Below are 26,510 nucleotides of genomic sequence, written 5' to 3'. Positions count from 1 at the left end.
CAAGTATTTAATTTATATAAAAAAGGGCCTAGTTTCCAAAGGTGGAAACATTGAATGTTGCCATGGTAACAGGGTCGATTTCTATTAGTCCTCAGAGAAAATCTTTCTTTCAAATGTACATTTATTCAGGTGTCCGTTTCTTAAAAAAATGAGTGCTGATGGTGGGAAGTGGAAACTTTGCCTCCTTCTTCATAGCTTCACTGCAAGCTCCTTCATGCCATTCAAGTGACACTGTATATATTCCGACCCCCAATATGGCTGCTTAAGTGTGGTGTTGCCTAGGCCTCCTCCAGGAGCTCTACTGTTAGATGCAGAGGACATACTCCTCTCAATTATAACTTCCCAATTCTTTTGTTGGAGGTATCATTACTGCAAATTTTTATAGGGAGGATTTTCAAGATTTTCAGGTGCAAAACAGACCAATGTGTCGACGACCTGGAGCCCTGGCCATAAGGCAAGTGGAGACGAAGACACCAGTTGTAAATCTGGCATGTTTGACACCTTAAGACTAAGTGATAGAAAGGTTAAATTTCTTGAGCAGCCAGTCCTTCAATGTTCATGGATCTGCGGTCTGGCTCTCTCAGCAGAACTCCTATTCGCAGGCAACAAATGTTTTAGAATATATCATAGATCTGGAGTTGTGGGCATGGGTGGACAAAAGCTTCCATATTGTGCAATGGCGTGTCCAACTCCACTCTGGGACTGATGTGGTTAAAAAAAGTTGCATGGAAACATATTTGGCTATTAATCTTGTGTCGTTTCTCACTTAACGAGTTTTTATTAAACAACTGTTATCTTCTTATTTTGTTACAAATATGATTGTAATACCTTCATTGCGTCCCAATGACTTTAAGGAAGACAACAGGAAACACTCCCGGGGTCGGGCTTCCATAACCGGTAAAAAAATGGTGGGGAGCCACGGCCAACTGCCGATTAGGTCAAGGGAGCCACAGGTCAAAAAAGTTTGGGAACCACTGGTCTAAGGTATGAAGAGCTCTTTCAGCTACCAAGTCGGGATTTGGGAAGAACACTGGTAGCTCTACTGATTGGTTAAGATGGAACAGAGATATGACTTTTGGAAGGAATCTCAGGTTTGTTCTAAGAACCACTTTGTTACGGTGTAATTGTAAGAATGGTTCTTGTATGGTTAAAGCCTGGATTTCACTCACCCTTCTGAGGGATGTGATAGCGATAAGAAAAGCCACTTTCCATGTGTGGAACTGTAATTCGCATTTATGCAGAGGTTCAAATGGGGGTCCCATGAGCCTTGTAAGAACAATGTTTAGATTCCACACTGGAGAGGGTGGTAATCTGGGAGGAATAATTCTTTTTAGTCCTTCCATGAAGGCTTTGATCACAGGCACTCTAAAGAGTGACAAGTGTTGTCTATTTTGTAAGTAGGCTGCTAATGCTGCTAGGTGGAGACGTATGGATGAGTATGCCAAATTACATCTTTGCAAGTGTAGCAGGTAGCAAATGATGTCCTGGATGGATGCATCCAGTGGGTTTATATGATTGTTAGTGCAGTAAATGGCAAATCTTTTCCATTTTGCAGAGTAGCAGGCTCTAGTGGTAGGTCGTCTGGCCTCCCTTATAATATTCATGCAGTCTGGTGGTAGGTTGAGATAACCAAACTCTAGGACATCAGGAGCCAGATTGCCAGGTTCAGTTGACCTGGATCTGGGTGTCTGATTTCTCCATGGTTCTGGGTTAATAAGGACGGGGAGAGATGCAGTTTTTGGTAGGGCACTAGCGAGAGTTCCAGTAGTGTTGGGAACCAGGGTTGGCGTGCCCATGTGGGAGAGACTAAGATCATTTTGAGAGACTGTTGCCTGAGCTTGCGTACCACTAATGGAATGAGTGGGAGAGGCGGAAAAGCGTACGCAAATCTGCCTGACCAGTTCATCCATATTGCATTGCCCTTTGACTCCGGGTGGGGAAACCTGGCGGCGAAGGTTGGGCATTATGCGTTTTCGTGTGTGGCGAACAGATCTATGTCTGGTTGGCCCCATTGTTGGAAAAAGGGTATTAGAACTTGGGGATGTAGTTCCCATTCGTGGATTTGTTGAGTCTGCCGACAGATCGGCAATCTCATTGTGAACCCCTGGAAGGTGTTCTGCAAGTAGGTATATTTTCTGTGGAATGGCCCATCTCCAAATGTTCTGTGCGAGCTGGGACAGCTGGAGAGAATGTGTGCCTCCTTGTTTCTGTATGTAATACACCGCTAGGCACTTGGTGAATACCCTTGGTGCTGTTGTGACTCCGAATGGGAGCACCTTGAACGGGTAGTGGTGCCCGTCCACTACAAATCTGAGGTACTTTCTGTGAGCATGGTGTACCGGAATGTGGAAGTATGCGTCTTTCAAGTCCAGTGTGGTGAGGAAGTCGTTCTGGGAGAGGAGCGGAAGCACCTGCTGAAGCTTTACCATGTGAAAATGGTCTGAATGTATGTATGTGTTTAGGGGCCGGAGATCTAGAATAGGTCGTAGAGTCTCGTCCCTATTTGGTATTAGAAAATATAGGGAGTAGACCCCTAAATTTTGCTGATTGACGGGAACTTGTTCTATTGCCTGTTTTTGTAGGAGGGAGATTACCTCCTGTTTTAGTAATGTAGAATGTTCTTGTGACATTGGGCGTTGCCTGGGTGGAATGTTTGGGGGGGGTAGATGTTAATTCCAGGCAGTATCCTGACCGAATAATTTGGGTCACCCATTTGTCTGAGGTGATGGTCTCGGTCTCCCAGACATAAAGGAAATTTTGTAGTCTGTCCCGACCGGGGTGGGATGGTCTGGAGGGAGCGGGGGGGGGGGGGGGGGGGGGGGGGGTAAATGGATGGATAGTCATTGGGTGGGCGGTGTGGCAGAGCGGTCGGTATTTGTTTTGCCTCTGCCTTTATCATCATTTCCCCTATAGCCGCCTCTTTGATAACCCCTTGTGAAGGTGGACTGAGTGGGGTATTTGTAGGAAGTGGACGCGCTATCTGAGGAGTAGCCTCTAGATGTACTCCGAAAGGAAGAGCGGCGAAAGGAGCGCCTAGGAGGGTGTGACTGCAGGGCTCCCATGGATTTCGCCATATCAGTGTCCTTCATTTTTTCGAGGGCCTCATCTACCTTTGGGCCGAATAGGTGTTCTTGGTCAAAGGGATGATTTAGGATGGAGGCCTGTACCTCTGGTTTGAAACCCGATATTCTCAGCCAAGCATGGCGACTGAGGAGGACGCTAGTATTAATGGCCCTGGAGGCTGTATCTGCTGCATCCAAGGCACAGCGTATGGAGGTGTTAGTTATTGTCTTACCCTCTTGAATTAATTCATTGGCCCTAGTTTTGTATCTTTCCGGGAGGTGGTGCATTATGGTTTCTAATTCATCATAATGTGCCCTATCGTATCTGGCCAATAGCGCTTGGGTGTTGGCGATACGCCATATATTGGCTGATTGTGACGCAGTGCGCTTTCCTGACGCGTCCATTAGCTTTGACTTTGTCAGGTGGTGGTGCTTCGCCTGACGCCTGGGAATTTGACCTTTTTCGTGCAGTGGAAACCACTAGGGAATCTAGTGGCGCTGGCCCTTTGATATAGGCAGGATCTGTGGGGGCAGCTTTGTACTTTTTCTCTATGCGTGGGTTAATGACCCTGGCCCTGACTGGGTCCTTAAAAACCTCTGGCGCATTTTTTACTACCCCCTTGAGCATAGGTAGTATGGAGGTAGACCTATGTGCGGTATCAAATGTGTCGAGGAGGAAATCCTCCTCCACTGGGTCAGTGTGTAACTCTACCCTGTGATAATTTGACGCCCTTTGAAGTAGGTGGTGGAAACCTAATGAGTCTTCCGGTGGAGATGGCCTGGAAGGGTAAAGGTCATCTTGTGGGACGTCTGGAATATCTGGGTTATTGTAGTTGTCCCATGGGTCTGGGGATCCTGTAGGGGTGGGGTCTTGGGGCACATCCCCTGGATCGCGATATGGGTCCCCCTGATCATCATCGTCTGGAGACGGGGTCGGAGAGCGATGAGGTGGGGGTGGAGAAGGCGGAGGGGGCGGAGGTGGAGAGGGTGGAGGAGGTGGGGAAGGTATTCTGAAAGGAGAGGTAGCTGAGTCCTTCCTCTTTGGAGGTGGAGGTGGAGGCGGAGACGGTTTGTCCAAATGTCTCTTTTTGGAAGAGAGTGCCAAATGTCCAGTTTTTGGATCCTCGGTAAGAGTTTTTTGTAAGGGATCCGGTGTAAATAGTTCCTGTGACAATGTTTGGTCCGTCGGCGCCAAAGTCTTCGGGGCCTATGACTTTTTAGGCTTGTCCGTGCCAGCTTGCTTAGCACTGGGCTTGGGAACCTCAGATTTCTTGGTTCGGCGTCGAGGTGGGCTTCGGCGTGGAAGTGTCGGTGCCGAGGGCCTTATGGGGTTTGGTCGGTACCGAAGATGGCGTCGGTAAGGAAGCGCTGGGTTTCGACACCGAGGACTTCGGTCGTAGAGGCCGGTTTCTTTTTCGGTGCCGAAGTCTTTCTCGGCACCGCTGGCAGGCTGGCTCGAGCCCGAGCCGCCGGAAGGCTTATTTGGCTTCTTCACCGGGCCCGAAGGTGGGGTGTGTTAAGCAGTGTCTCTGGTCTTGCCTAGGCCCGGAGGCGAAGGCGTGACCGAAGCCTTTTTGGGTGCCGGCGTGATGTCCTCCACATCTGAGTCGTCGGCTTCGGAAGGACTGACGAGGTCCTCTTCGGTGCGCTGCTGTCCCGGATCTTCGATGTCGTCTCCGACGATGTCGAATGGAACGGAGGTCGAGGAGTGTGCCATGTTTCGTCTGGCTCTTCGGTCCCGAATAGTCTTTTTCGATCTGAAAGACTTACATGCCGGACAGTCTTGAGCCTCGTGTTCAGGGGAGAGGCAGAGGTTGCACACCTCATGAAGATCGGTGTGGGAGAATTTGGACCCACATCGAGGGCACTTCTTGAATGGAGTTCTTTCCATCAGCCGGGACCTGAGCTTGGGTAGGCCTGAAGGCCGCCGTCGACGACTGGAACCGAAGATTTGTCGATGAGAAGGTGATTGAGGAGATCGCAATCGAAACAATACCGCGATGTGAGGTGAGGATTCCGCTTCGATCGTCGAACTGGAAATGTTCGGAACCGGAGCGCGAAGATTACATCCGAGCCCGATTGCAGAAAAAAACAATCTGAGGATGGAGCCGAAGCCCATGTGCAATACGATCCAAAGGAGGAGTCACCGACCTCGTGACTTCCAAAGACTTTCCAAGAGGAAAAACAAACTGCAAACATCCGGGCCCACCACCAGATGGCGATCTATGCAAAAGTGTGTAATCTGCAGCTCATATGCCTCGAACATTATTTTCTTGGACCTTTAATAGAAGGGGAAGAAACTAATTTAAATACGCTCGGTAGGTCCCTAAAGAACCAACAGCTTTGCCTCTATTGCTGAATCCCCTCAACATAATTTTTTTAACAAGTGGCCTCTTAACAGTGTGACTGATCAGAAGACACAAAATTTAAGTTTATGAACATCTTTACTAAACATCTTACCATCACAATAGCTGCATGAACTACCAAGTGGCGAGGAAATGTTTAAGAAAAAGAGTTGAAAATCATCTTGGGGAAAATGTTTACCTCTACCAAATTAATCAAAGCCAAGAGTCTGTAAAATAAGCTAAATGAAGAAAATACACTGAAACATGCTAAAAAAGTACTTTAGAAACCAAAAGAACAAGTTACTTACCTTTGATAATGCCTTAACTGGTAGAGACTCTAGCCGCAAATTCCTCATCTTACAATTATACCCAACTGTCAGTCTGGATCCGGAAATACATTTTATGGGCAGTACCCCAGCAAGCCGGTATTGTTTGGCTCCGCGTAGCGTCATCTACGCTGGAAGAGACGTGTGAGGTGTCTATAGAGGCACCGATCAGGCACGCCAACATCAGTTTCTTTTAGTGACTTTTCATGCCAGTAGTGTGGAGCCATGGAGAACATTGACCAATGGTGTGTGACATTAGTGTCCTGAAAAGAGAACAGCCCAGTACCTAAAAATACGCTTGCAGATTGGGGAGGATGGGTGGGTAAGAAATCTGTGGCTAGACAGAGGCTCTACCAGATAAGGTGTTACCGAAAGTGGGTAACGATCATCTGATAGTCTTCAAGCCACAGATTCCTTACCTTACAATAGATACACGAGCAGTACCTCTCTAGGGATGGGTCTGCGAATCTGTTTAGACTAGAAAGTGCTGTAGAGCAGAATGGGCAAAGTGCCCATCCTGACAGACCTGTCAGGCAGTAGTGCTTGGTGAACCAGTGCAGCGAAGTTCACGCTGCAGCCTGACAGATGTCTGTAAGAAAGTGCCCTCTTTTTGCATGGCTGCTCCCACTTTTTTGCCAAACTGCTGATGTATTTTGACTGAGTGTGCCCTGGGTTCCTGCCAAGCAGGTACTAGGGCCTATGTTCTTTCCCTAAAACTGCATCAAGACAAAACCCAATTGACACTCTTTGGCTACCGGTCAGTCCCATGTAAATGGTACCATAGGTACCAATAGCACTGTGGCCAGGGAAGACCTCTAAGGGCTGCAGCACTTATTGTGCAACCCTTAGAGACCCTGTACCTTTACACACACACACACACACACACACACACACACACACACACACACACACACACAACCACACACACACACACACACACACACACACTGCCATTGCAGGCTTCGTGTTTTGGTGCAGAACAAAGTGAAAAGTCGACATGGCACACATCCTATGTGCCATGACTACAACCCACAGCCCTGGCATAGGTCAGCCACCCCTCTAGCTGGGTGCACTATACCAGTGGTGAGGGTACAGGTGCTTGAGCCCTGTACCCCTACAGTGTCTAAGCCAATTCATAGACATTTTAAGTGCAGTAATGCCATTAAGAGTATATGGTGCTGGGAGTTTGTAATTACGAACTCCACAGTACCATAATGGCTGTAAACTTCTCAGCACATTAAACCCACTCTGATGCTGGCGTGGGATTTAATGAAAAATGCACTCAGAGGGCATCTTAGAGATGCCCCCTGAAAAACAATCTAACACTATTGTCCAGGCTGAGTGGCTGCTCGCCAGCGGCCACCACCAGACATGTTTCGGGACCCCATGGGTCGAAAGCCTGCTGCTCTTGGGGGTCTGAAACAATGCACATCCTGGGACAAGGTGCCTAGCCTCCTCCCCCAGGATGGACAGGGTCCACAAAGGGGAAGCTTCAAAGGCTTGCCGCCTTTGTGAGCTACCCCTGCCCTTTGCTGCTTCCAGCAACTGGCCCTCCACTGGTTCTGGCCCCCACTTTGGGTGGGAGAATCCAAGGGAAAACCAAGTGAGGAAGGGAGGTGTGCCGACCTTTGCCAACCCCACCACTCAGGCGGGGGAGACTAGGTGAAGCACAGCTCTCAGTCCTTGCCAACTTGCAGATGGGGGGACCCAGCCAACCAGGGAGGCATGCGCCCCCTCTCACTGGAGAGTGGCATAATATGGGTGTACCCACCCCAACGAAGGGACCCATTGGTCCCAACCTTTACTTACCTGTAATGACCCTAAATACTAGATTAAGGGGCAATCCCGAACCTTGCCTCCTCAGACAAGAACCGACCAGAAGAGAAGGACCGAAGAAGCCGTGCTGAACTAAGAAGAGGACGACGTCCACTGACTTGGCTGCAGCCTTACCGGCCTGATCACCCCTCGAACCTGCTCCAGCGAAATCCCGGTGTGTCCTGCAGCCAGCAGCCTCAAGAACCTGAAGGACCTGCCCTGCCTTCCAAACCCAAGACTTTGTCTCCCTTGAGCACCAGACTTGCTCACCCACAGACTTTGGCCCCAGCCAAAACCGAGAGTCTGCACCAGACGCCCACGGCCCGAATTCAAGTGGCCCAACACCACGAGGAGGTCTCCCCAGCGATCCTGACCAGAGATCAGGTGATCTCTGACCTGGCTTGAATCTCCAATCGATGCCTGCAGCCGCTTTCTGGAGGACAGCAATGACAGCGACCAGAGTTGGTAAGAAAACCAGAGGTCTAAAGACACCCCAGCACCCGACGCCCCATGGTCTTGAGTGGCCCAAACGACGGTATCCCAGCATCCGCAGGCATCCCAACTTACTTTTCTAACCAGTGGTCACCTCCAGAAGATCTTCGTCCCTGAGCCTGCAGTCTTTGTTGCAACCGGAGAATCTTATTCTCGAACTAAGAAGGCGAAGGATAACCACTGAAGGTCACAAAACTTTAATCAAATTTAGCAATCCAGGCACACGCCAAACAAGGATCGCTCTTCACCTTCGCAGCCCACACAGGGTTCATGCACACTTTCTCCAAGTTCTATGATTAACTTCTAATTGTTTGCCACAGTAGCGTGGATGGTTCAACTGTCCCACTTGCTTGCTGCCCCTATTAGTGGCCATCACTAACACTTATGTTCATATTGAAAGAGCAATCCAGTCCTATAAGTCAGAGTAAAGCTAGACAGCAGACAACAATGTTGACAATTGGGGAGAGGAGTTGGCCTAACGGCTACGGGGTCGACCTCAAATCTGGGGAACCGGGTTCGAATCTCTGCAAGGATTGCAACATCCTGTGATTCTGGGCAAATCACTTAATCTCCCCGTGCCTAAGAAAAATTAATGTGTCCTCATGTAAATGCAACTGGTGTTCGTGTAAAGCACTCTGATACCATATACCTTTGGGTAAAGTTGCGCTCTATAAAACTCCGTAAAGAAAGAAAAAAAAATGCTACCAGAGGGGACGAGGCACTCATCTGCAAGGTACCCCAGGAGCACAATGATTACTGATAAACACAACGCTGGAGGAATTTAAATCCAGACAACAAGATCCAGTACCAAAGGCGAGGCATTGAAGGATTTCCTGATCCCAGTACACAGATCCTTCCCCAGCCCCTCTGTTACCTGAACGCTAGCTTCCAGCTGCCGTCTCTCACGTCCTAGACTGCTCCAACATGCACACGACAAAGACCTGCAGCCTTTGTCGGCGCAGACTTCACAAATGCCAGGAAACAAAGAAACTTAAGCAAACCACTAAAATGCCTTTCACCAGACTGAACTATGAAAGAACATCCAATAAGTTAGATAAACAAACAAATCCAAAGTCTAACAGTAGAAAAAAACAACATGCCAAAACGGACGTGTGCTTGCACCACAGTTTAAAACAAACTCTGCTAACAGACAATGCCACGCTAGGGCAAAAACAACAAAGCGCAACGGAGCTTGAAGCAGAATTAAAAGAAAACAAGGAGGCACTGCATCTGCTGCCCCGCTGCTCACTCCCGAGGCAAAACGCTGTAGGAGTGAACATTTCAAAGGAGGTGGGACATGCACCCACCTTTAGCCATTTGCGTGCTTTCATTAAAGAAAGACACATGCAAAAGCCAATTCAAAGCGTGGGATGAGTCAGACCCACACAGAGTTGATACAAGAAGCCTAGCAGAGCAGAGCATGCGCACTGCTAGGCTCGACCTAAACACTGCTCTACTTACCTTTTCTCTAGGAAATGTCCCACTGTGGTATCTAGGCATATCACAAGGAGTAGATAAAGTAATCCATAAAGTAATCTGTAATCAAAAGTAATCCAACAGTAATTTTAACTCTATTCAAAGTATTTACAAACCTGTAACAAAGACATTTTTATTCCACTTGCTTGTATTGTTCAACCTGCCTTGAAAAGTACCATTTACACTTAGATGTAACGGGCTTGCGTGGTTCTAGAAAATAAATATAACTAAATATTTTTAAACAAACAAATTGGTCTGAGTTCAGTCTTTGAGTGTGTGACATCATTTTCTGCCCGAGTGTGTACAACAAATGCTTAACACCACCCTCTAATAAAGCTTTACTGCTCGCCCACACTACCACAAATAGAGAGTAAGTTGCTATCTACTTTTATTGCTGTTTACCTTTGGGGTTCCACTGAATTCTGAGCACACTATACCTCATTTTGGTATAGTATATACAGAGCCAGCTTCCTACAATGTCCAGGACATTTACTTCATGTGCTAACGCAGTGGTCACAGCCTTAGCTTTGGTGCAATGAGCACGCAAGCCCTCAGGGTGTTGCTTCTTGGCCAATGCGTAGCAGGTCTTATGCACAGCAGAATCCATTGGGAGATGGTTTGTTTCTGCATGGCCTTCCCTTTCTTGGCTCCAGCATATCCCACGAAGAGTTGATGGTTCACCTGGAACTGTTTTGTATGGTCATGGTAGAAAAAAAACGCTGTTTTGGGGTACAGCAAGTGGATTCTTTCCTCTTCCTTAGAAGGATGAGTTGAAGTGTAAAAAGTAGGCATGTTGATGGACTGGCCTATGTGGAACGGGGTGACTATCTGCGACAAGAAGGATGCTCGAATCCAAAGGGCCAGTCTGTCTGGGTAAAAACAGATGTATGGAGGACAGATGTTATTGCCACCGGAAAGGCCTTCTTGATGGTGAGGAGCCCAAGAGCAGCTGTGAAGCGGCTCAAAGGGAGCGCACATAAAGAAACGTAAGAACAAAGTTCAGGTCCCGCTGAGGCATAACAAATCAAAATGGTGGGAGCATGTGCTGAATACCTTTCCGAAACCTACTTACTACAGGGGACTTGAAAAGGGAAGGCTGATGTGGCAGCTGCAGAAAAGCCCATATAGCAGACAAATAACTCTTTAACGTGCCCAAAGCAGAGCCCTGCTGAGCCAGGTGAAGAATAAACACAAGAACTTAGGGAAAGTGGAGCAGATAAAGGATCAACCGGTCTGTCTGCACACCTTCCCACAAACTCGCTCCAACACCCGCCGTACACTGTATTGATGGAAGGACACCGAGCTGCTAAAATGACAATACAGACTTCAGACGGAAGGTCAAAAGCTGTCAACTGTTGCTGCTCAATCTCCAGAAATGAAGATGGAGCATTGACAGGTTCGGGTAGAAAACCCTTCATTGTTGCTGTGACATGACAGAAGATCTTCCCAAAGGGCCAGCCTGATCGGAGGACCAATACCCATGCTCAACAGCTCTGGATACCAGACTTCCGTGCCCAGTTCAGAAACCACAAGGAAAAGCGTCTCCAAACAAGAGCTGCTTCGAAAAACATCAGCGCGTAGAACAGCTGACATTGTTCATTCGACGGTTGCGAATGGATATAACCAAGGCTCTCCCCACGTCTGAAAGACACCTTGCATTACCTCTGGATTGAGACACCACTTGTGATCCACTAGGGATCTTCGGCTGTTTTTGTCCACCCCGCCGTTCAGGGAATCCAATAGATGTTGGCCCTGACATTCCAGCCATGTCAAGCGACGCAGAGCCTCTTGAAAAAGGGTCCACGACCCCACCCCCACCTGCTTGTTGCAGTACCACTTGGCGGTGGCGTGGTCTATGAACACTTGCACTAGCCTTCCATGGATGGAGGGTAGAAATGCTTTTAATGCCAAGCAGATTACTTGGAGCTACATTAGGTTGATGTGGAGTCTGGATTTCGCCAGAGTCCTCTGATCTCCACCTCTCCCAAGAGTAACACATCTATCAACACTATCAGATCTGGTCATTTGCAGTTCCTTCGAGATCTGGACTATGTTGGAGAAGTTCCCCTGATGCTTCACCCACTTGAACTTCAGGTCCCACTGCAAAGCCAGCATATGCCAATGAGCATGTATTAAAAGCAGGATGCAGGAGGTCATGACGCACAGTCACCCCTGATCTCGGCAGATGATCTGCAACCACTGCCATTACCTTGGTGAACACCTGAGCTGCGCTGGTGAGGCCAACGGGGAGTACAGAGAACTGAAAATGCTTGTGGCCCACTGTGAACCACATGTAGCATCTGTGGGCAAGCAGGATAGAAATGTGGAAGTATGTGTTCTGAAAGTCCAACACCACCAACCAGTCTCCAGGGCAGACCGTACCTAACCAAGAGTGAGCATCTTGAATTTCTCCTCCTTGAGGAAGAAACAGAGAGCAAAAGTCAAGGATAGGATGAAGGCCTCCCTCCTTGGGCATCAAAAAGTAGCCGCAATAGCACACACTACCTACTCCTAGCATTGGCACTCTCTCAATGGCTCCTTTGGCCAAAAGAACCATCACTTCCTGGAGAAGAGATAGGTGGTCCTATGTGAGCCTATCATACGTAGATGACATGGGGTGAGGGGTAGTCTCGAAGGTGAGGGAATAGCCCCTCCAGCAAATCTGCGAATCACACCTGTTTGATATCATGGACGTCCAGCCGGACATGTGACTGCGAATGCTGCCACCTACTGGATGCCCATTAATGAATGAAATATCTTATAAAGTGCACGAATACCCAGAGGCGTCTTGGCGCTGAGACAATCAGAAGAGAGCAAACGAAATGCCAAGTCCTAGGCGATCATTGGTTCTTCCTAAACGCCAGGACTGTGGGTGTTGCTTTAAGTTCCGGAGGCAGGCGGTTCCACAGTAGAGCCGTGGTTCTAAAAACGCTTCTGCCTCCCCAAGTGACAAGTTTGAAGGGAGCGACCCTCAACAAGTTAAATGAGCTCGACCGAAGATTTCTGCTGGGGATGTAACACACCAGATTGGCCTTCAAGTAAGCAGGTGCATTTCCATAGATGGACTTGTACGCTAGCCAGAGAGCCTTAAAAGAAAAGTGATGGTGGACTAGAAGCCACTGCAATTGTCTGATAGAGGCCCTGGCAGATTGAAATGTGGGGATTTTAAAAAGAAACCAAGCAGCATTTTGGATGGTCTGTAGTTTTCTAAGTGAGCCTTTGGAGAGGCTGGTAGAGAGAATGCTGCTGTAGTCTAGTTGCGAGAACTATGGCTATGACTACAGCATTCAGTGAGTCGGCCGTCGGGAATTTCTCAATTTTGACAGTTTTGAGCCAGTAGACGGAGGAGAAAGTAATTAGATTAATTTGATTTTTAAATTTCAATTCACTGTCCAGCATAAACCCCAAGTTTTTTACTTTACCATTATAGTTAATGGGTAGACTAGGAGGGTTTGGAGACTATGGCTGCTGGAGGTTTGGTGGACTGACCCAATTGCTGGCCACCCCACCCACAGAGCCAGTAGGAATCGCAGCCACGCAAAGGCTAGAAAGCTTGCGCACTTCGGTGAAGCATTTGTACGTCCCTTCCATGGAGGTGAAAGGGGGATTGATGGTGACTAGGTCCCATAGAAAGATCCAAGGACCTGACCATAGCCCTGCTGTCCTAGAAGTTCTCCAGGGCTGAATCGGCCTGGTCTCAGAAGAGACGGCATCCATCAAAAGGCGTGTTCATGAGTGCGGACTCGACAATCCCAGAAAAGCCAGTTGTCCTCAACGAGACGTGGCATTGCAGGGCCACTGTCGACTAAACCGCTCTGTGGTATCTAGTTCACAGCAGAAGGTTAAGTTAGTTGAAATCCTCCCATCAGTAACAGCCTGGGGGAGCATGGCCCGGTTGTCCTCTGGGACCATTGATAGCACCTGTGCAACCGTATCCCACAGGCGTAGGAATAGTGACCCAAGGCACACTGTGTTAACAGACTGCAGTGCCAGGCAGCCGGAAGAAAACATTTTCCCCCAAGACTGTCCAATCTCTTGCAATCTGTCTGGGGGTGCAGTAGGGAATGTGCCAGGATTTACATGGGACGTTGATGCTTGGACCACCAAGCTATCCGGGGTTGGTGAGTAAATTTGGGTCCCCTGAAGCGGGGTTGTGGCGGCAGGCAATCGTCCTGTTCACAGTAGCCCCTGTAATGGGCTTAGACTAGTCCCAAACAGGAAATCAGGAGAGCGCCTCATTAAAAGGAAGAAGTGATTCTGATGAGGACACTCCTGGCTAAAGCACATTAGTCTTGACTGCCAACGAGGACAAGCGAAGGTCCAGGACCTCAGCTGCCCTAGGCACCACCTCTGCGAAGGAAGTTCCCTTCTCCGTAGCCACAGCAATTGAGAAAGCATTCCAGTATCTGGAGAAGTAGCCAGTCCATTTGGTGTTCATAAAGGCTGGTATTCCTCAGGGTCCAGCGACCCCTCCCATCAGGTCCCAAAGGCGGGATGGAGAGAAAAGGGTGCCAAATACGACGTGCATAGACTCATAAAAGTCTTTCAATTGGGTGGGAGTTGTTCAGGCTCCCGGAGAGTCGGGGAAGCACAGAGCAGACCAAAGAGCTGGGTCAACCACTGAGCCAGGCCTCAAGTTACAATGCTCCATCGTCTCGTCGGCCAATAGATGAGTTGAAGTCGTAGCATGCTTCGACTTTTTTTTCCATTCTTGTTTGACAAACTTACCCGATTGGCTCGACGACTTTGAGTGCGAAGACAACCTCTGGTTCTGCAACCGACCCCAAGACCTTCCTCTCGAAGGGCACCTCGATCGTCGCAGCATCACACATCGAGCCGCCATAAGCTTGCGAGATCACTCTGTCAAGGCCTTTGGGTTCTTGGCACGGCAGGCCTTCGGGTCATGGTACGCCACAGACATCCATCTATGGATGACAGGCACTGCAGGGCTTGAAGTCGGCCTTCCTCTGACATTTCTGCCATTCAAGGAGGTAAACCTCAAAAAGACTGACAAACCATCGGGAAAAAATCGAGTGAAAGTGTGACTAAGGGATAGCTCTTCCCGGGTCTGTGCTGGCTGGAGCGTAAAGGAAAGAACAGATTTCAGTGCACCTGGGTGGCACCTATAATGGCACAGTGAACGTAATTTCCAGCATGGATGCCAATGACGCCATGCCGAGGAGAACAATGCCACCTACAGACACGCAGTGGTACTACTGACAAAACATTTCTGGATCCAGTCTGACGCCTGAGAATGATTCTAAGGTAAGGAATCCGAGGCTAGAAGGCTATCGGATTCAAACTTTAGACACAAATCGGGATGAGAGCTATGCAGAGTCTTGGCAAATCCCAAATGAGATCAAGAACACTCATGCCAAAACATCGCCTTCTAGCCCTCGACTACTGTGACAGGTCTAGTAATGAGTTATCTTTTTCAGTGTTTTGTTTTAACTAAATGACTGCTCTGTGATGCACGCACACATCAGTAAGGCTCACACCGTTTTCTCTGTAAGGCCACTATCCATCAGAAAATGTCAGACAGAACTCCAACACATGGAACATCAGCAGCTAGCATCAAATTACTACCAGAGAGACATTCAATAGAACACATTGGAAAGACCTTCCAACATGCATCTAACAGCAGTCACAGAACTCAATAATAAATTCCCAGAATCATTTGGAATGTGTGAGCAGAATCGAAGAGCTCTATGGTGCCACCCTAATGGTAGAAATGCTCTCACATGTGCAGAGAACATAAAAAAGTGAACATGTGGTAGTTTATAACCTATTAATGATTAAGTGATTTGCTATTTTAACAGTTTAAACAGATACTTCAAGCAGTAGCAATATTAATAATATTAATTTAAAGAAGAAATCACATTGTTTAGAGACAGATGTGTTCTTCAATGACCTTTTGGATAACAAAACACAAACTAGTAAGGTTTGGATCAATACAAGAATGTAGCAGATGAGCCTTGTGGGTTCATTGAACTAAAATACCTACATAAGGGGTGGACATGTAATTGAACATGTTACATATTCGTGGTAATAGAACTGGCTTATATTAAATGTATTAACTGCAGTGTTTTAATGCCTTAGATAGCTTAAGTGAATATAAAAATAAGCAATTAGCTTCTCTTAAATTCCTTGGATAATGCAAGCATTTAAAAATTGGACGTGGCCATTTCTAAAACTGCACATACAACTAAACATGCTAGTGCTTTGCAGTTTGTGAGTACATGGTGTACATGGTCTGAATTAAAGTTTTAGCATTAACAAACTACAAATGACCGACAAAGATAAATATTTAAAAAACGGATGCTTTTGTTGGAACACAAAATGAACAACATTTAATGAGAAAACATGCATACATTTTGAAGACATCAAGAGTCAAATATGCATCATCAAAGTAATGTAAAATGAGGGAAAGGGAGTTAAGCAAGAATGTTTTTTTAATGATGTATACAGTAGTACTGTTTCCATCACTACAAATTCAAATCTTCCACTTTACCAAAGATTCATCAATTTCCTCATCTGAGCCATCATCATCACTGTCCTCGTCATCTTCTCTAACTCTTCCATAGCCTAAAAGAAAAATCCGAGTGAGATTCAAATGCGTGGAAGCCCACAACGTTAAATGTAAAATGAATACAAAAAACATAGCTTGGTGTCATGATATTAAATGTTTACTTTAGGTTACATAAAATCTCTCCAATAGTTCGATCCCAGGGGAGAATCGGAAGGGGGGTGGGAGTGGTGCACACAGAGTATGAGAATCCAAGAGACCAGAAAAAGCTTGAGCAACTTAAATCATTCATCACCTATGCTTGAATGCTTTGAAGATCAAAAAGAAAACTAGAGACCAAACCTTTGAAGTAAGGTGGCAAAACGAAGGCATGGTTAAATAAAAAATCTATCAGACAAGATGACTAATACTAGCTAAACTTTAGGTCCAATGTCACCCTGCAGTTGGGTGTAAAGAGTATTTAACAAAGAACTGAAAGGAGCCTATGTAGCCCAGCAAAATGTTAGTAACCCCATACATGAAGATTAGTCAAATCTTCCACGGGTGTTAGTATCTTAATGTACCGGATACTCACTGTTAAGAACCCGGAGATTTGTACAGATATGGTCTGCACCATTAATACCTTTTGTTGCAAATTAAACTCTTATGCATTTATTTGTCCATTAGGGGTTAGGTGTCCATCAATCACTACTTAAAGTGTTCAGTAATGACAGCACCACATCACTTTCTGCTGGTTTTCATCATGACTGAAGAAATTATAAGACACTATCCAAGGAAGGATTATAGCAGAGGTACATCTTAATGTAGAGCACTTCCAAAGCACTTTAAACTGCATGTGTTGATAAATCTGCTTTTGTGAGCTTAGATAGGTAGGCAGATACTTTAGTTTACAAACCGTGGCAAATCACCTGCACACAGAACACTGGAGAATGTATATGTACTTATTTTCATCGAAAAACATGCACTTTGGAAAACAAAAATCAGAATGTTAGGAAGCCTTCTACACATGTAATCAGGTACCCATATACAGAAAAACCACCCAGAGGAACGCACTAAGTAAGTCTGGATTTCAGGAAGCACTAGGTGAGCAAGCCTGGAAAGAAAAACCCTGCAGATAAAGGGCATAGCGATCTCATAACAATGAACAATGCAACAGAATAATTATTCACACCTTTATTCTCTATATACTTGATTTGAGAGTTTTCCTGTTTTCATTTTAGTTTAGTAAAACATTGCATAGCAATAAAAAAAAAAACAAATAAAACCATTTTGGATAAAAACCTTAAATGTCAAATGTAAAAGCTCAACATACATACAAATGATTGCCGCTATTGAACAGGGAAATCCAGAAAACCTTCGGGATGAAAACTCACCTGTTTGAGTAATGGAGAGACACCAGCACCACAGTAAAACTTTTTGCTAGAGTCAGAGAAAGCAAATGCCCCGCGACTGCCTATAGCAAGCTCAGGTCTGAAGGAATTTTACTACAACACTTTAAATATACCGATTAGAATAGGACGACGGCATGCCTGAATCAAACCTGCTATTAGATAACTCATGCATCAAAGACAGGTAAGGCTGCATCAAGCTTCCATCTCACTCCAGTTTATTTAGAGTGGCTAATTCAAGACCCACCGTGGCAATCATTTTAAGTTTCCATTCAGCTTCTCAAGGTTCACAGACACAGATGTTGAAAATTGGGACAACCACCTACATCTCTTGATCAATTGATATGCAGTAATGTTGCTGTTCTTGGCGCACATAATATTCAAATAAAATACAAGAGTTGGTGAATCCTTGGTATTATATAGCACACAGCTCTAGCATTGTAGCTTACAATTAATAACAATTTCTGATGTCAGTAATGTGGAGAAGGTTGCAAATGTAGGTGAATAACTTCAACCTTTAAAATGTTGATAAATTCTCCATAACTACCATATATCAATCTCCAGACTAAGCTAACTGGTTAACCTTAAAGGGATGTGCATTTACCACCAACCTGGTGGGTTGCTTTGGAAAAGTAACTACAATTCGGAAAGAGAGAAAGTCCTACAACCATGAAAAGAAATCAGTCCCAACAAAATTCTCATATTCCTTTCTAGGAAACAGGCTACCTGTAACATCTGATGAAATAATACTGAAATATCTCGAAATAAGTGTGGCATCACTTGGGATGCCAGAAATAAAAATACTTCTCTGCTGGCCTGTGCTTCCTAAAATAGAAATAGCAAGAAAAGAATACACCTTATCTGGCGAAATTACTACTGGGTCTGCATCTGCAAAAGACAAATAAGGAGGAAAAACTACGACTCTAAATTATTTCATGCCATGGAAATGCACTGCTTCTTCCCATGAGTTCTGGGTGCAAAGCGAGGGCAGAAGCTATTCATTTTTATATAGCCATTTAGGATCCGTAATATCCAAATGGAGTGTTTGGACTTCAGCGTTCATTACAGCTGTAGTAGATATTCATGTGTATCCTGCAGATGTTCAAATGTGACATTTTCTCGGCCATTGCCAGGGACTCACATCTATGATGGATGTGCTAATGTGGCCAGCTATGCGTGATGTTAACGCTATGCTTAAAGCTGGGCAAATACCTCAAACAAATGAAGGCAGTTCAGAGAGCACCTCAAAGCTTATTTTTAAAATAAATACAAAATGAAATTCTAAAACTCTGTAATGATTCGGCAATGCCCCCAAGCAATATCAAAAAAGCTTAATGTGTGTACCTGGCTCTTACACCTGTAACTTGGGTGATGTCATTTTCGGGACAAGAACTTTCCTTTCACAGTTGGATTCAGGTTCAAAATACAGCAAATCAACTTAAATATAGTAAAATTGCATAGAAAAACCTGCAATAAATAAAGGCAAAAATACAAAATACAATAACAACCCGCACAATAAGGAATATGCTACTTACCAGTATGCATCTGTTCTTGGCATGTAGAGCTGCAGATCTATACACTTTTGCATAGATAGCCATCTGGTGTTGGGCCCGGATGTTTGCAGTTTGTTTTTCCTCTTGGAAAGTCTTTGGAAGTCACGAGGTCGGCGACTCCTCCTTTGGTTCGTATTGCACATGGGCTTCGGCTCCATCCTCAGATTGTTTTTCGCCAGTAGGGAAAGATGGAGTGTAGTGATAACAGTAAAGAAACCCATGTGTGTTGTATCTAAATAAGATAGACTGGAACGGATACAGGTAGCCGGGGAGGCGGGTGGGCGTGTATAGATCTGCAGCTCTACATGCCAAGAACAGATGCATACTGGTAAGTAGCATATTCCGTTCGAGGCATATGAGCTGCAGATTATACACTTTAGCATAGACTATATAGCAGTACCCCAACCCTAGCGGCGACCACCGGCATCCGTTGCAGTGGTTTGGAACAGTGTTTTTAGTACAGCCTGGCCCACACTAGCTTGTTGCTTGGTTTGCACATCTACACAGTAATGTTTTGTGAAAGTGTGCGGTGTTGACCATGTCACTGCTTTGCAGATGTCATCTAATGGTATGTTCCCTAGAAAAGCCATAGAAGCCCCTATCTTCCTTGTAGAGTGGGCTTTAGGGGGAACAGATAGCGTTAGTTTTGCTTTGTGGTAGCAAATCTGTACGCATTTTACAATCCACCTAGCTATCCCTGATTTAGAATTCGGGTTGCCTTTATGTGGTGGAGAGAAAGAGACAAATAGCGGTTTGGTATTTCTGAAAGGTTGTGTTCTTTGGATATAGTAAAGTAAGGCCCTTTTAACATCCAGTGTGTGTAAAGCCCTTTCCGCAACAGTTTGAGGTTGTGAGAAAAAAACTGGTAATTCTACCGATTGGTTCAGATGGAAGGGAGAAATGACTTTGGGTAGGAATTTTGGGTTGGTGCGGAGTACAACCTTGTTCTGATGCATTTGGAGAAAAGGTTCCTGTATAGTGAGTGCTTGTATTTCACTAACCCTTCTAAGGGAAGTGATGGCCACTAGAAAAGCTGTTTTCCATGTGAGAAATTGCAGCTCACATTTATGTAATGGTTCGAAAGGCGGTCCCATTAGCCTTGTGAGAACTATATTTAAGTTCCAGACAGGTGAGGGTGGAACTCTGGGTGGAATTACTCTTTTGAGGCCTTCCATAAAGGCTTTGATGGCAGGCACCCTGAAAAGTGATAGGTGCTGCCTGTTCTGTAAGTAAGCAGCAATTGCTGCGAGGTGTAACCGAATGGATGTATATGCTAGGTTACACCTTTGTAGATGGAGCAAGTAACATATGATGTGTTGTATGGATACATTTAGAGGGTTGATTGTGTTGTTATGGCAGTAAACAACAAATCTTTTCCACTTTGCAGCATAGCATGCCCTAGTAGTAGGGCGTCTAGCTTCTCTGATAATATTCATGCAATCAGGGGGAAGGTTAAGGTATCCGAATTCTAGGACCTCAGGACCCAGATCGCAAGGTTGAGCTGAGCTGGGTCCGGGTGCCTGATCTCTCCATGGTTCTGGGTTAGGAGGCATGGTGAGAGGTGTAACTTTTGGTGTGGTACTACCGAGAGTTCCAGCAGTGTGGTGTACCACGGTTGTCTGGCCCATGTTGGAGCTATCAGGATGAGCGTGAGGGAATGCTGTTGTAGCTTCCGCACCACAAATGGAATTAGTGGGAGAGGTGGAAAGGCGTATGCAAATTTGTCTGAGCAGTTCATCCATATCGCATTGCTTTTGGACAATGGGTGTGGATATCTGGCGGCGAAGCTTGGGCATTTTTTGTTTTCGTGGGTGGCAAAGAGGTCTATCTGAGGATGCCCCCACTTCTGAAAGAACGGGTGAAGAACCTGTGGGTGAAGTTCCCATTCGTGGATCTGTTGCGTTTGTCTGCTGAGCAGATCTGCCATGGTGTTTTGGACTCCTGGGACGTGTTGGGCCAGGAGAAAGATTTTTTGCGGAATTGCCCATCTCCATATGCTCTGTGCTAGTTGAGAGAGCTGTGGAGAGTGTGTGCCCCCCTGTTTTTGAATGTAGTACATGGCAGTCATGTCTGTGCGAATGAGGACTGCCTTGCCTAAAATCTGCGTCTGGAAGGATTTTAGGGCTAGAAAGATTGCCAGTAACTCCAAATGGTTGATGTGGAGTAACTTCTGTTGCGGCGTCCATGTGCCCTGCACTGTGAGATGTAGCAGATGAGCTCCCCATCCGGAGAGCGATGTGTCTGTTAGGATTATTTGTGGAACCGGGTCCAGGAACGGTCGACCTTTGGAAAGGTTTGTGGTGTTCCACCACTGCAGAGAGCGATGGGTGCGACCGTCCACCAACACCAGATCTGTCAGTTGCCCCAGGGCCTGGTTCCACTGGCGCGCTAAGCACTCTTGGAGTGGACGCATCTGGAGTCTTGCATGGGCACTATGAAAATGCAAGAGGCCATCATCCCTATCAGTTGCATAAACACTCTTGCTGGGAGAGAGTGTTAAAGTATGATTTTTTGACGCAGAGCCTGTATGTTTGCAACACTGGCAGGATTGGGATAGGCTATGGCTTTTGAGGTGTCTATGGTGGCACCGAGGTATTGTTTTGTGTGTGATGGTATCAGGTGGGACTTTTGGTGGTTCACCGTGAAACCTAGCTGGTTAAGTAGTTGGATTGTAGCGGCGGTGTGGTGCACACATTGGTTGTAGGACGTGGCTTTTATTAGCCAGTCGTCCAAATATGGGAAGACGTGAATGTGCTGTCTTCTGAGGTGTGCCGCCACTACTGCTAGGCACTTGGTGAATACCCTTGGTGCTGTTGTGACCCCGAACGGGAGCACCTTGAACTGGTAGTGTTGCCCGTCCACTACAAATCGGAGGTACTTTCTGTGAGCATGGTGTACTGGGATGTGAAAGTATGCGTCTTTCAAGTCCAGTGTGGTGAGAAAGTCGTTCTGGGAGAAGAGTGGAAGAACCTGTTGAAGGGTTACCATGTGAAAATGGTCTGAATGTATGTAAGTGTTTAGAGGTCTGAGATCTAGAATAGGTCGTAGAGTCTCGTCTCTTTTTGGAATCAGAAAGTACAGGGAGTAGACCCCTACATTTTGCTGATTGATAGGGACTTGCTCTATGGCTTGTTTTTGCAGGAGGGAGATTACTTCCTGTTTTAATAATGTGGCATGTTCTTGTGACATTGGGCGTTGCCTGGGTGGAATGTTTGGGGGGGGTAGATGTTAATTCTAGGCAGTACCCTGAATGAATAATTTGGGTCACCCATCTGTCTGAGGTGATGGTCTCCCAGACGTGAAGGAAATTTTTTATTCTGCCCCCGACCGGAGTGGGATGGTCTGGAGGGAGCGGGGGAAAGTCATTGGGTAGGCGGTGTGGCAGAGCGGGCGGTATTTGTTTTGCCTCTGCCTTTATTATTATTGCCTCTGTAGCCGCCTCTTTGATAACCCCTTGTGAAGGTGGACTGAGGAGGGGATTTGTAGGACGTGGATGCGCTATCTGAGGAGTAGCCTCTACCCGTGCCCCGATAGGAAGAGCGGCGAAAGGAGCGCCTAGGAGTGTGCGACTGTAGGGCTCCCATGGATTTCGCCGTATCGGTGTCTTTTTTCATCTTCGAGGGCTTCATCAACTTTTGGACCAAATAAATGTTGTTGATCAAATGGGTGGTTCAATATGGGGGCTTGCACCTCAGGTTTAAAACCTGAAACTCTTAGCCAGGCGTGGCAACGAAGGACACTGGTGTTTATGGCCCTGGAGGCTGTGTCTGCCGCATCTAGGGCACAGCGTATAGAGGTATTAGTTATGGTTTTTCCCTCTTGAATCAGTTCATTAGCCCTATTTCTGTATTTTTCAGGGAGATGGTGCATGATGGTTTCTAGCTCATCATAACGCACTCTGTCGTATCTGGCCAATAGCGCTTGAGTGTTGGCGATACGCATAGCAGTAGACCTATGTGCAGTATCGAAGGTGTCTAGGAGAAAATCCTTCTCTACTGGGTCAGTATGTAGCTCTACCCCGTGATAATGTGCCGCCCTCTGTAGTAGGTGGTGAAAACCTAACGAGGAGGTGGGGAAGGCACTCTGAAAGGGAAGGTAGCACAGTCCTTCCTCTTTGGAGGTGGAGCTGGTTTGTCCAAATGTCTCTTTTTTGAAGACAGTGTCAAATGTCCAGTTTTTGGATCCTTGCTAAATGTCTTTTGCAGAGGATCTGGTGTGAATAGTTCCTGCGACCCTGGTTGTTCGGTCGGCGCCGAGGTTTTCGTGGCCGACGGCTTTTTAGGCTTGTCTGTGCCGTGTTTTTTTGGGACCTCCGATTTCTTGCTCGGTGCCGAGGGAGGCTTCGGCACGGGAGTATCGGCGCCGAGGGCCTTATGATGTTTGGCCGGCACCAAGAGGGCAGGTTTCGACACCGAGGGCTTTGGTGCTGAGCTCGGTGTGGAGGTGGAGGCCGATTTTTTCTTCGGTGCCGAAGGGTGTTTTTCGGCACCGCTGGTAGGCTGGCTCGAGCCCGAGCTGCCGGAAGGCTTAATAGGCTTCTTTACCGAGCCCGAAGGTGGGGTGTTAGAAGCAGTGTCCTTGGTCTTGCCTAGGCTCGAAGGCGTGACCGAAGCCTTTTTGGGTATCGGCGCGGGTGTGGCAGGGAATATAGTACTCACGACCCTCTGCGCCGGGGTGATGTCCTCCACATATGAGTCGTCGGCCTCGGAAGCACTGACTAGGACGTCGTCATCTTCGGTGTGCTGCTGTCCCGGAGCTTCGACGTCGTCCCCGACGATGTCGAATGGAGCGGAGGTCGAGGAGTGCGCCATGTTGCGTCTGGCCCTTCGATCTCGAATAGTCTTTTTCGATCGAAAAGACTTGCAGGCGGGACAGTCTCGAGCCTCTTGTTCAGGGGAGAGGCAGAGGTTGCACACCTCATGAAGATCGGTGTGGGGGAATTTGGACCCACATCGAGGGCACTTCTTGAAGGGAGTTCTTTCCATCAGCCGAGACCGGAGCCGGGATAGGCCCGAAGGCCGCCGTCGACGACTGGAATCGAAGAAGTGTCGAAGAGAAGGTGATTAAGATGATTTGATATCTGAAGAATCTCGATGAGCGAGGATTTTGCGTCGATCGTTGAACTGGAAAAGTTCGGAACCGGAGCGCGAAGTATTACATCCGAGCCCGATGGCGGAAAAAAACAATCTGAGGAGGGAGACGAAGCCCATGCGCAATACGAACCAAAGGAGGAGTCACCGACCTCGTGACTTCCAAAGACTTTCCAAGAGGAAAAACAAAATGCAAACATCCGGGCCCAACACCAGATGGCAATCTATGCAAAAGTGTGTAATCTGCAGCTCATATGCCTCGAACATATTTTTAATGTAGCTCTTGATTCACTGAAGGACAAGTGTGAGAAAGTGCCATCTTTCTTGCATGGTATGCCCCCACTTTTTGCTAAATTGCTGAATGTACTTCGATTGAGTGTACCCTGGGTTCCTGCCAATCAGGTGCCCAGGGCCTATGTTCCTTCCTTAAACCACACAAACTCCAAATTGGCAAACCCTAGCCACATGTCAGCCCCTAGTAAATGGTACCCTAGGTACCCAGGGCCTTGTGGCCAGGGAAGGCCTCTAAGGGCTGCAGCACTCATTGTGCCACCCTCAGAGGCCCTGTACCCTTACACACACACTGCCCTTGCAGGCTAAGTGTCTGGGTGCAGGACAAAACAAAGTCGACATGGCACACATCACTGTGTACCATGCCCATCACCTACACTGCCAAGGCATATGTCAGCCACCCCTCTAGCTGGGTGCATTACGCCTATGGTGTGGGCACAGGAGCAGGAGCCCTGTGCCCCTACAGTACCCGGGTCCATTCCTGGGCACTGTAAGTGCAGTGCTGTCATTTAAGAGTACATGGTGCTGAGAGCTTGTCAAACACGAGCTCCACAGCACCATATTGGCAACACTGAAGCCTGGGAAGTTTGGTATCAAACTTCTCAGCACATTGAACCCACACTGATGCCAGTGTAGGATTTAATGTACTAAGCACCCCAGAGGGCATCTTAGAGATGCCCCCTTACAGCTAACTTACAATCCACGTCTGCTCTGAGGCTGCCCAGGCTGCCACACAGCAGACACGTTGCTGGACCCCTGGGTGGGAGAGCCCCTGCTCTCCCGGGCCTGCAACAATGCACATCCTGGGTGAGGTGAGAAATCTCCTCCCCCAGGATGAGCAAAGGGAAGCTTCAAAGGCAGGCCGCCATTTGGAGTTTCCCCAGGCCACTGCAACCCCCCACTCTGGCGGGAAGCTTGGCCGGAAACCCCATACAAGGACAGGGGATGTGCCAGCCTGCCCACCCCACCCCTCAGGTGGGGGAGGCGAGGTGAAGCACACCTCCGGGCTCTCGCCATCTTGAAGATGGGAGGCCCTACCCTATCAGGATTAGGCTACTGCCCCCCTCCCACAGGAGAGAGGCAGGATAGGGGGTGTACCCACCCCAGGACAAGGACCCATTGGTCCCTGGCCTTCACCTACCTGTAACGCCCCTAAATCTAGTATTTAGGGGCACCCTGAACCTTCCTTCCTTAGATTCCAGATAGAAAATTACAAGAAGAGCAAGAAGAACAAAGACCTGCCCTGCAGCTGCTAAAAAGAGAAGAAGACACCAACTGCTTAGGCCCCAGCCCTACCGGCCTGTCGACTCTCGAACCTGCACCAGCGCGGCATCTCTCGTGGCCAGCAACCTCACCAACCCCAGAGGACCTGGCTACCTTTTGGCTCTAAGCCCCTGGGACTCCCATGAGTAGAGGCTCTACTCAAGAAACCTATTTTTAACCCCTGGCAGCAGCCCGGAACCGCGGACCCAACACACTCTGCACCAGCCAAGCCTGGCCATTGCCGGAGTGGACAAAGACCCTGAGGACGACCCCACGGCGACTGTGACCCCGAGTCCGGCACCCAAGGACCCCCCTCGACATCCCGGAAGAAGCCTGCAGCCTCAGAACCAAGTGCCACCCCAACTGCGATCAACCAGAGGGTAAGATTCCCGACGTCAAAAGGCACCCCTGCACCCGGCGCCCTGCGGCCCCCTTGTGCCCAATCCCGGGGTACCCACCTAACCTACAACTACCCAACTTACCTCTCGAAGTGGTGGTGGCACCTGAAACATCCTCGTCCCCGAGCCTGCAGCCCTTTTCCAAACCGGAACATTCCCATTGATTTCCATTGAGCGCCCGAAGGCTCAAAAGCACCCTGCACCCAGCCGCCCGAGTGGCCCTGGCAGTGCCCTCTCTACACTAACCTACTTCCCCACTTGCCCTGAGTAAGTGACCAGGAGCCCAGCTCCCACAGCCGCGTGGCTTGCCAGACAGCAGCCACCAACCAAGGCCCCCCTATCCCTCATAGGATAACATTGGGCCTAACTCTCTCTGCACCCGGCCGTCCTGAAACCGCTGAGGGTGAACCAACTGTACCTACCTGACACTGGGGGACCCCTGAGTCCATGCCCGGAATTTCAACTCTGCCAGTCGAGTACTTACC

At 47.6% G+C, this 26,510-nt stretch overlaps 1 protein-coding gene across 15 annotated transcripts in view; it reads right to left on the bottom strand.

The window, feature by feature from the left end:
- The window catches only part of TRIP12 (thyroid hormone receptor interactor 12), a 1,120,962-nt gene that overhangs the window by 293,982 nt on the left and 800,470 nt on the right, over window positions 1–26,510 (bottom strand). For all 15 annotated transcript variants that reach the window (XM_085634980.1, XM_085634991.1, XM_085634979.1 and 12 more), the window contains one exon: window positions 16,028–16,101. In XM_085634980.1, the coding sequence (XP_085491106.1) occupies window positions 16,028–16,101 (74 nt within the window). The remainder of the gene's footprint in view (window positions 1–16,027; window positions 16,102–26,510) is intronic.

Source organism: Triturus cristatus, chromosome 11, assembly GCF_964204655.1.
Source record: "Triturus cristatus chromosome 11, aTriCri1.1, whole genome shotgun sequence".
Classification (NCBI taxonomy): Eukaryota; Metazoa; Chordata; class Amphibia; order Caudata; family Salamandridae; genus Triturus; species Triturus cristatus.
This window is presented reverse-complemented; position numbering and strand designations above follow the sequence as displayed.